Source organism: Leguminivora glycinivorella, chromosome 10 (genome assembly GCF_023078275.1).
Source record: "Leguminivora glycinivorella isolate SPB_JAAS2020 chromosome 10, LegGlyc_1.1, whole genome shotgun sequence".
Taxonomy (NCBI): Eukaryota; Metazoa; Arthropoda; class Insecta; order Lepidoptera; family Tortricidae; genus Leguminivora; species Leguminivora glycinivorella.
In genome coordinates, this window is record NC_062980.1 from 7,780,363 (window position 1) to 7,791,688 (window position 11,326).

At 37.4% G+C, this 11,326-nt stretch overlaps 1 protein-coding gene across 2 annotated transcripts; it reads left to right on the plus strand.

Moving 5' to 3' along the window:
- The first annotated feature begins 7,532 nt into the window (after positions 1–7,532).
- Positions 7,533–9,598, plus strand: LOC125230008. 2 transcript variants are annotated; one of them, XM_048134917.1, is made up of 4 exons: positions 7,533–8,384; positions 8,457–8,537; positions 8,794–8,959; positions 9,435–9,598. In XM_048134917.1, the coding sequence occupies exons 1-4, from the start codon at positions 7,533–7,535 to the stop codon at positions 9,596–9,598; spliced, it is 1,263 nt and encodes a 420-aa protein (XP_047990874.1). The 2 variants fall into 2 exon arrangements, with proteins under 2 accessions (XP_047990874.1, XP_047990875.1); XM_048134918.1 differs by lacking the exon at positions 7,533–8,384 and having other exon boundaries at positions 8,409–8,537; positions 8,794–8,965.
- Positions 9,599–11,326: the final 1,728 nt, after the last annotated feature.

The window sequence follows — 11,326 nt, forward strand, 5'->3', positions numbered from 1 at the left end:
GTTTTTCCTGATATAATGAGGTCGGTTCAGGAGCGTCCTTGCGACATGTCGTAAGTCGTAAACTATTGAAGTCGAATAGTCTTGATTTTATTTGGACGTTGTCTAACAATAAAATTGTATATTAAAATATTACTTGTTATGTAGGAAATTGAGTCTTGAGGGATATAGTCGAATCTGTAGAGTTCTATGAATAACATTTTGATGATTCAACTATGGAAAGTTTATACGGAACCCTCGGTGAGCGAGTTCGACTCGCACTTGACCGGTTTTTTTTTTATTTCATTTTGAATGTCAGCTAGGAGGTTTCAGAAGGGAATGGAAATATAATTACAAAATTATCACCTATCAATACTGCTCGGCAAAAAAGAATAGAAATAAAGAAATGGAACTTTTTTTTTATCATGGCAACACTTAGCTGTTCTCATACAAAAGTCATGGACTTTCAATAGGGACTGAGCTCACACTTTTTTTGCCATACTAAATTGAACTTTATCACCAGTGCAGAAAGGCGTTCTTATCAGACTAGTAAAAGTGTGTCCACATGAGAGGGTCAAAGTTGGGGCTGGTGTCCCTCTCGCACGTGTGACCAGTGTTAAAGAGATTACTATAGTAGTAGTATTTTTACCAGTATGATAACTAAGTTTATAAACTTCTTAAATTATTTTTGTATTATATCGAAGCAAGGATATTAATACCTTGTAACGAATTGGTAAGTCATTATTATGAAGCCATAAAACCAAAGATTTGCGCAAGTAAAAAAAACCTTTAATTCGGTATTAGTAGATTTGGTAGTAACTTTGAATATTGACTGGTAACCCCAAATAATGACAGTGATGACGTCATTCAAATAATTTTGACACTGGCAATAAGTGCGAGAGGGACACCAGCCCCAACTTTACCCTCTCATGTGGACACACTTTTTGGCCTAAGGCTTCCCACAGACAGTCTTAAAAATTCATAATCTTAAAAAAAACTTGTATGCAATCTGACAGTTCAAACTGACACTGACAAGACACTGACAGATTTGAACTGTCAGATTGCATACAAGTTTTTTTTTTAAATTTTTTAAGATTATGAATAAATACCGAACATTCTCCTCACGTGTGAAAGTCAAAGCTACGATAACACCAAGCCAACACTGACATTGGCAAATTCACCCTGTGCAAATTGGCAGGGAGTAAAAGCCAAAGCAAAAAAAAAAAAAAAAAGATTATGAATTTTTAAGACTGTCTGTGGGAAGCCTAACAACTCAATCTAGCTTAATAATATATAAATCTATGACAAAAGTATCAGAATAGTTGCCACATGTCAAACGGTTTACATAGACGGTGGCGCCCCTATTATTTTCTACTCTTTTTTGCTGGGCTGTACGTTTTAGCATCGATTTTTTTCATTAGCTTTCTACTGAGTAGGTATCGCTTTATCGATTGTATAATAGAAGAAACAAATTATCACAAAATGTCCATAAATTTTCAAACTTTCCATTCCATCCCATTACCGCCGAATGAGAAAAAAATCCTAGGGCACTTTTTTTTCCTCTCCTATCTCCAAAAATACCTCGCGATTTGGAGCAGAAAACATATAAATGAATAAATTGCATATATTTGGCATAACATTTCGCATAACAGACTTCGCATAATCGATTTCCGACGAATGTTAATTTGGCATAAAACTTATTTGTCATAATCTAAAATAATACGAATATTACTTTGTCCGAAAATAAGTTGGCGCAATTCTGTTTGCGCCGATTGTTTTTATGAATAAAATTGATTCGCATAGTTGTATTTGGCATATTTCTTAAAATCAGAATATCCACCCACACTAAATGTTGTCAAGAGAGTCGGTTGGGTTAGAACAGCGACCTCAACAAATACAACATTTTGTTAAGAATTTCGGTTAGGTTAGGTTAGTAATATTACCTATTACCCTATTATTACCTATGATAAAAATTGTGCGTGGTAAATTTCGACTACACCAGGTTATGCAGAAATATTTTTTTTCCCTCACTAGCTCGGAAACACGTGTTTTGTCCTTTAATACCAGCGGTAAAAACGCATTTTATCCACTAGCGGGTAAAGCAATTTGACCTTGAATAAAGTCAAATTACCTGCTTTAAAATTGCTAAAAGTAGGTGAATCTAGTAATAAAGATGATTTACCACCTGTGGAACTACTGGAAGCAGTGATAAACGCATTTTTTGCGTTGTAGTTTCCTCGCTATAGTGAGGGGAAAAGTTTTGTGTTACACTCGGGTGCAAATGTATTTTACTTCTCGTGTGTTAAAAAACTCGCAAGTTCAGGATTCTATTCTCGAACCACTCGCTTCGCTCGTGGTTCAACTATAGAATCCTTCCACTTGCTCGTTTTTCAATTCCACACTCGGCGTTAAAATACAACTTTGCCCCCTTGTATAACAAATAACTATTTCCCCTCACTAGCTCGGAAACACGTGTTTTGTCCTTTAATACCAGCGGGTAAAAATGCATTTTATCCACTAGTGGGTAAAGTAATTTGACCTTGAATAAAGTCAAATTAACTGCTTTAAAGTTGATGAAAGTATGTGAATTTAGTAATAAAGATGATTTACCACCTGTGGAACTACCTGAAGCAGTGATAATAGTTATTCACAAATCAAATTTATTAAGTCTCTGGCGCCTTAGTAAATACTATAGGAAAATTCGCATCTTCGTACTGCTCTAACTCCTAAATAAGTAGGTTTTTAAAACAACTTCATTCTATATAATTTTTAAGAAAAAAAAACCGCCTTCCTTTGGGGTTCTGGTGATAAATACTTTCAAATGTTGGATTATGTTATCAATTCGTCTGTATATTTTTTAATGTTTGTTATTCGATATCTCCGTCATTTCTGAACCAATTTTGAAATCTGGATGATTCTGAAGTACTTACAGATGAGAATGATTATCAGAACGGAACTCTAACCAGGGGCGGCTCACTCTTCATCAGCAGTTCCACTGCACCAAATGTCACTGTTCTGGACGTAAGTGCATGCTGTTCTTATAAAAATACCAAAGTCACTATAAGTGTGCCGTTCAGATTTGAGGAGTTCCGTTCTGACCATCATCAGCAATTCCACTGCACCAAATATCACTGTTCTGGACGTAAGTGCATGCTGTTCTTATAAAAATACCAAAGTCACTATAAGTGTGCCGTTCAGATTTGAGGAGTTCCGTTCTGACCATCATCAGCAATTCCACTGCACCAAATATCACTGTTCTGGACGTAAGTGCATGCTGTTCTTATAAAAATACCAAAGTCACTATAAGTGGTGCCGTTCAGATTTGAGGAGTTCCATGCTGACCATCATCAGGAGTTCCACTGCACCAAATGTCACTGTTCCGTATGTAAATGCATGCTGTTCCTTTAAAAACACAAAAATCACCATATGTATGCCTTTCAGATTTGAGGAGTTCCCTCGATTTCTCCAGGATCCCATCATCAGAACTGGGTTCTGAGAAAAATGGGACCAATCTGTATGCATATACATTCAATCAAAAAAAAATTTTCAAAATCGATCCAGTAACGACGGAGATATCGAGGAACAAACATTAAAAAAAAAAAAAAAAAAAAAACATACAGACGACTTGATAACCTCCTTTGAGATTTGGAAGGCGGTTAAAAAGATGCTTATTTTAATGCAATCTTTCATGTTTTTAAATTACAAACACTCAAAAATAATAAACACGGGCGCGCCATCTGTCGCAGCTGTGGTGCTTTACTCAGGCCACACGCTACAACCATACCGAGCGCATCGATCAGCCGCTTAGTTCCTACGCGCGCCAATAGATGGCGCTTTCGCTCTCTTGGGAAACGGGACAATGACGTCATCTTTTTTGTGCATGCTGCCCGTAGTAACGAGTTATTAGACGTTATCACGTCAAAAAAAATCAAACTACGAATTTCACTCACTGCCGCTGCAAGGAGATACCAAATCTCTTGAAATTATTTGAGTGCGTTTGAATATTACATACTATGATTACATATAAACTCATTTTTGTTTCGTTTTGTTCAAAATATTGATTATTCGCAAAAATGACTTATGTTCCTACTAAAAAATAATACTTTCAATTTGTAGAGGTTCACAATGTTCATAAATATTCCAAATTTCAAAGCGATAGCATAAGTAGTTCTAGAGATATTTAGTAATGTGAATGTGACAGACAGACAGAGAGATAGACAGACAGACAGACTGAGGGAGCGGTACCATAAGGGTTCCTTTTTAACCCCCGACGCAAAAACGACGGGGGGTGTTATAAGATTGACGTGTCTGTCTGTCTGTCCGTCTGTCTGTCTGTCTGTCTGTCTGTCTGTCTGTCTGTCTGTCTGTTTGTTTGTTTGTTTGTTTGTCTGTCTGTGTGTGTGTCTGTCTGTGGCATCGTAGCTCCCAAACGGATGAACCTATTTAGATTTAGTTTTTTTTTGTCTGAAAGCTGAGTTAGTCGGGAGTGTTCTTAGCCATGTTTCATGAAAATCGGTCCACTATGTCGCGGTCGGGGGTTTTTTGAAAATTTTAATTAGGTTATGTACCTACCTTTTGGTACGGAACCCTAAAAACGATACTGATTATTGCGTCCACCCATTAAACTAAATGAGTTTTATCCACTTCTACTATATTAGAGTAAAAGGAGTTATTAGGCGGTATTTATCATTTAATAATAAGTGGTGTTTATGGTGTTTTTATATAATTTGAAATATTTAAAATGATCAATGATGACATTGTATTGCATGGTCTTCCACGATGACCACGATTGGCACGATCAATAAACTGCGCAGGGATCGTTATTAACTTTGTCAGGCAGAGCGGCAGATATATTCGTAAGTAAACCGGGCCTAAATCGGCAAGCCGATGGAAAGCGAGCTAAGTAAATAAATAGAGCATGCCACCAGCGGACGTATCGCAACTGTTAGCTCATTGAGCATACAGTTGCCTATCTACAAGTGTCTGTGCTTTGTCCCACACAAAGAGATTCAAGAACTTGCGACAAGTGTATTCCGATCTCCTTCCTTCGTATATCTGTCGTATATATATATATATATATATATATATATATATATATATATATATATATATACCTTAAAACTTCCATATACTTACCTATTATCTTATCTTATATTTTTAAACGAGCAATTCTTGTATATTTATTTATTTATATATACCGACGATCTCGGAAACCGCTCTAACGATTTCGCTGAAATTTGTTATGTGGGGATTTTCGGGGGTGAAAAATCGATCTAACTTATCCTTAGGTCCCGGAAAACGCGAATTTTCGAGTTTTCATGCGTTTTTCTTCGCGTGCCATCTCATCTGCAGTAGTTGTATTGTTAAGACAGAATTCTTTCGTTCGATGTAAGTACTATTTAATATAAAGACTAGATGGCGACACAGGTCAAGGCCTCGTATACGAAACAACAAACATTAAGTAACTTATGATTCGCGGGCGAGGTGTTATAATTTTTTCAAGTCATTTCATATTAATGAAAAGAATACTTAACACGAATAGAAAAATACACTATTTGAGTTTTTGTGGCGAAACGCGCGCCATCTCGTGTGGAGTAGTTGTGTTGTTAAGACTGAGAATTCTTTCGCTCGATGTAGTAGGTACTATTTAACTAACTAGATGGCGACACAGATTACAGTTATCATGAAGTGAGTAGGTGGTGTGCGTTAAGTAAGATGTTTAACTTGCTAATCCTAGAACTTATAAGTACAATAAATGACGGAAAGTGTAAATTTTGCCGACTAAAACTATCAATTTTAGACGCAGTATTGCGAGCACATGAAACTGTTTGAGTGCCACTATTGGCAATTAAGGGGTTGAAAGAAAACAAAATTATGATATTGCAGTCACAGGCTGCCAGCCCATCGCCCACACGACACTGGAAGTCACATCGCACAGTCGATTTCTACGACACCTACGGGAAGAAAAGGGGTGCCTTGAATATTATAACTCAACTCAAGTTTAAACCAAAACTAGCGAACAGTACCTATAGCCAACCCCCGTTTCATGCCATTGAGCTCGACACAGTGTGAAATGAGGATGCGTGCTGCAAGGTTATAGCTGGTAATAATTTATTAAACTAGCAATATTAGCATCCATTGAAATTGAAGCAGGCCATTGAAATATATATATATATATATATATATTTGCCTTTGTAAGGGCCTGACGTGACACACGGGCACCAAATTGGTGCCAGTAAAGTGGCGTTGGCTTAGTGCGTTTTCACTTTATCCGATCCGACATCGGATGCAGAACCGGTATCCCATATCTGCATTACAGGCGCCATCTTGGATTTTTTCTACTAAAATCCTTCCGACATCCGATATTGGATCGGATAATGTGAAAACGGACTTAGTTGTGCACGAATGCGAGCCAAGCACTCAGTCTATGCGTACTCTTCGACCAATCGCATCGTAGCGGTCCACCGAGGAGGCGCATCAAACGGAAATGATCAGTCGAAATTATATGAATTGCCTTACCTGTGAACTCTTTCCCGACAGATCTATGCTAGTAATGCTCAGTGATGCATGCGACACTGTAATTATGTACAGCTACATTAAATATGTATACTTGATATGATTGACGTGATAGCACTAGTTCAGGTTTATGCTCTATCTCTATTGTCGGCAAGTCCAAGCTTATACCAATCAAGTCAACTTGTTTGACGCTTTGAAATACGCGGTTAGCGTTTAGGTACTACGTGGCAAACGCTAAAGTATCTACAAAAAGTATCCCAATAATTTGTTTTAGTAATATAAAACTGCTATGTATAATGGACTATCTACGCCATTTTTAGGGTTCCGTAGTCAACTAGGAACCCTTATAGTTTCCATGTCTGTCTGTCTGTCTGTCTCCGTCCGTCCGTCCGTCCGTCCGTCCGTCCGTCCGTCCGTCCGTCCGTCCGCGGATAATCTCAGTAACCGTTAGCACTAGAAAGCTGAAATTTGGTACCAATATGTATATCAATCACGCCAACAAAGTGCAAAAACAAAAAATGGAAAAAAAAGTTTTATTAGGGTCCCCCCCTACATGTAAAGTGGGGGCTGATATTTTTTTTCATTCCAACCCCAACGTGTGATATATTGTTGGATAGGTATTAAAAAATGAATAAGGGTTTACTAAGATCGTTTTTTGATAATATTAATATTTTCGGAAATAATCGCTCCTAAAGGAAAAAAAAAGTACGTCCCCCCCCCCCCCCTAACTTTTGAACCATATTATTATGTTTAAAAAATATGAAAAAAATCACAAAGGTAGAACTTTATAAATACTTTCTAGGAAAATTGTTTTGAACTTGATAGGTACAGTAGTTTTTGAGAAAAATACGGAAAACTACGGAACCCTACACTGAGCGTGGCCCGACACGCTCTTGGCCGGTTTTTATTTACTCATTTACAACACGCTGTATATTCGGCCACACCTAAGCTACTTAAATTAAAATTACTTGGACGCTCGTAGAAATTGTCATCGGTCGTTTCCGTGGCGTGACCAATAGTTTTAATATACATTTAAAAAAATGAGAGTTTCTGGCGTGTTTAGAATTATATCAGCTGACCGAAGATATGAAGAAATACATAGCACTTACAAGCCCATTAAAAGATTAATGAGATTAGTTTCTTTAAATTGTTCCGGTGCTAATACAAGCTGGGAATTATTCTGGACAGTGTTCAAAGCGTTTGCTTCAGCATCAGTCCTAGGGTTTTTGACATTCTACTGTTTGTATATAAAAATTCGATATCACTATAATGACGTTATTCTCTCTATTAAATTAACTGACGCGGTACAAATGTGCTACGACTATATTCAATACCTCTTGGATTTGTTTTATGTGTTCAAATATGGCCGAGAGACTTATGAAGAGTATTATAAACACATGATAAATATCGATCAAATTCTTATTACCGTTAATTACTCAGCTATTAAAAGTAGACATATAAAATTTATAGCATATTTCTGTGTAATTTTGATAATTACTTCAGCGTGGGATTTTACCGCTTGGGCACTCAGCTATGGGGTCTTACTTCCAACATTATATGCCACCAATTATATTTACCTTCTGATCAAGATGTTAACTACGCTTGATCTCATGTTACATGTGATGCACGTAGAATATCGTTTGAAATGTATTGTGAATCAACTTCAAGAATGCTACTGTGAGACTAAGCGGTTTCCAGGAGATTTCATCGACTCAATTGGTAACAAGCTTTGGTTCTACTGTGAAAGTCCGTCCAAACCTGCTAATACCGGCATGAGGCCGCCAGACAAAATATTGACAGGAAATAATCCCCAAGCTGTGAAGTGGCTGAGCCGATGCTACCTTGTTTTGTGTGAACAGTGTGTCTTCATAAACAACTTGTATGGGACTAGGGTAAGCTATCTAAGAAATATTTTACAATCACAAAGCATCTACCATCTAATAACAATGCTTTCTTATTTTTAGATATTACTCAACAGTCTGAGCCTGTTGATAGATATGATACGGTTTACTAACATAGCCGTAAGACTAGTCACCGGATCACAGGTTTGTACCATCCTAATTCCTACCGGAAATTGACCACTAATAAAATCTTGATAACACGTAGTGTCCAAGTGTTAAGGAAACGTAGAATTTTTGTTTAATGATCGTGGAAACAGATATGCTATTTTAGAAAAGGAATTAATTTCACTTAGTGTCTTAATCCCACTCGCGATTAACAGACTTAGCCAACTAATCCCGATCCAAGTTAGTTGGCTAACCTTCGAACGCACGAGTAGCCAGCATAACATTTTGATTCCAGCCCACCATGTACGCATCAGGGATCTACCCAGCGGCCGCAAACATCTTGCGAATGGTGACGTGCGCGCTCGTGATTGGCACACTGGTCTCGCAGTGCGAGCGCGCGTACAGACAGCGCGACAAAGCGCTCGCCGTCATCGACCATATCCTCGTAGGCAAAGAACCTGGTAAGCGTAAGTACTGTGAAAATATGATACAGGAGATTAGTGTTGAGCAAGCTTTTGACGGTGCGATAAAGCACTCGGCGAACGACGTCATCGATTAGGTAATCGTCGGGTCGGTAAATAGCAGCCTTGTAGCGGACTTATCAATGTCTGACAGAAAATTAGCGATGAGTACGCTGGTGGTTCAGTGCGAGCGTGCTTACTAATAGTGCGACAAAGCGGTAGCCGAAATCGATCACATGCTTGCAGATCTTATTGCGCTGTCAATTTCAAGAATTCGAGATCTCGCGCACCGTCATCGAACACATGTTTGCCAATGATACTTATTATTGGGGATTCCAACCTCTACGGTTAAAAGTAGCTGCCTAACCAAAGAGTAAGGATATATATAACTGTGCCTAACGCTAGGCCATCAATAGGTGTTATAACTCCTCTCTAAAGACATGTTTGATTAAAATCACCAAAAAAATCATTTCAGATGCTGACCTAAGGTCGGAGCTGACCGATCTCCGAGGGCTAATTCAATCACGACCCATCCAGTTCCATACGTCGTACTTCTTCCGACTTGAATATGGTTTCCTCGTATCCCTGGTTTCTGTTATGGTCACATACACCATTATTTTAATACAAAGTGTTAATTAAAGGAAAGTTATTTTAATAACGATTTAATTGTATCTATTCAATACGTACTATTTATTAAACCATTAGTATAATTGGATAATTAGTTTTGTACTTTTACCGATCGTTTTTAGGGTTCCGTAGTCAACTAGGAACCCTTATAGTTTAGCCATGTCTGTCTGTCCGTCCGTCCGCGGATAATCTCAGTAACCGTTAGCACTAGAAAGCTGAAATTTGGTACCAATATCAATCACGCCGACAAAGTGCCAAAATAAAAAGTGGAAAAAAATGTTTTATTAGGGTACACACGTAAAGTGGGGAGTGATTTTTTTTTCAACCCTAACGTGTGATATATTTTTGGATAGGTATTTAAAAATGTATAGGGGTTTACTAGAACCATTTTTTGATAATGTTCATATTTTCGGAAATAATCGCTCCTAAAGTAAAAAAAAATGTGTGTCCCCCTCTAACTTTTGAATAAGTTTAAAAAATATGAAAAAAGTCACAAAAGTAGATCTTTATAAAAACTATTTTTTGAACTTGATAGGTTGAATAGTTTTTGAAAAAAATACGGGAAACTACGGAACCCTACACTGAGCGTGGCCCGACACGCTCTTGGCCGGTTTTTTGTACTTTGTACTCGTGTGTAGTTATAAATGCGTGTCTATCCACGTGTGCATAATATATGCCAGGGTCATCATTCATAGTGCCACTTCGAATAAAAAAGAACATAGTTATAATGTGTTGTTACCAAAATGGAATTAATAGAAAGCAATCGATAAAGCAATTTCTAATGGGTTGCGATATTGATTGATACGTTAGCTAGTCATGTTCCGTCGCGCACCGTACAAATCAATATATAATCGGTCGTGGCCATAAAGATACTTAAAAAAATGTTTTGGTAAATATCGATATCCGCAAAGTAACGTCCGATGGTGATGATTCAATAAATAATTGCTAAAAGTATTAGTTTCGATTATTAAAAAGTAAAAAACTAGTACATACGAAGCGGTTTATTTTCCAAACCAATTGATTTTGCGTAAAAGATGTTCCCTTAATCAACAGAGTCAAATATTTTCCAAAGCACTTGGCGCAGTCGGTAGGATGGATTGCTGTATTTCGTCACAAAATACGTAGGTACCTGTCATTCTTTATTTAGTGAAAATTAAATTAATCCGGTATTATAGTTATTTGTTTTACAGGGGCAACGTTGTTGTTTAACCGCTCGTGCTAATTGCTTATGCTTATATCGATATCGGAGCAATCGAAAGATGCCAATGTTGAGCTATGCACTCAGCGAGTGGTTCGAAAAGTGGAAAATCTTGAGTGTTTGATTTTAGTTACATTGCGGACTGTTGAGGTTACGTGTTTTTTTTTCGGGAAGGCATTATTACATACAACCTGTTTTTATTGAATTCCGTTTACTTTAAACGAAGGTTCCGTTTACGAAAACAAAAACAACACGATATGGTATAATATGTGTATGTGGAGCAATTGCATTTGCGAGATATCTTTGTCAAGAGGTCATCAACAAGTTTGAGGATGGGGAAAAGATGACCCTGTCATTAGTCGTATACAGTGTGTAATCCTTATACGGGCGATAAATTAAACCAGACACAGAATTAATTCGTGTTATCATTAATTAAGTTGGACATTGGTATCATACCTCTATGGCTGTGTGTATATTCGGCCTTAACACTCAAACTCGTATCATAATCGCTTTAGTAAGCAGATTAATAGTCTACGATACGA

What these genes read in the sequence shown, in the direction of transcription:
- LOC125230008 (XM_048134917.1), top strand. Translation starts at nt 7,533, where the DNA reads ATGAGAGTTTCTGGCGTGTTTAGAATTATATCAGCTGACCGAAGATAT. An exon ending in ACAACTTGTATGGGACTAGG is followed by an intron (nt 8,385 to 8,456) that starts GTAAGCTATCTA and finishes TCTTATTTTTAG; the next exon opens with ATATTACTCAACAGTCTGAG. An exon ending in CCTCGTAGGCAAAGAACCTG is followed by an intron (nt 8,960 to 9,434) that starts GTAAGCGTAAGT and finishes AAATCATTTCAG; the next exon opens with ATGCTGACCTAAGGTCGGAG.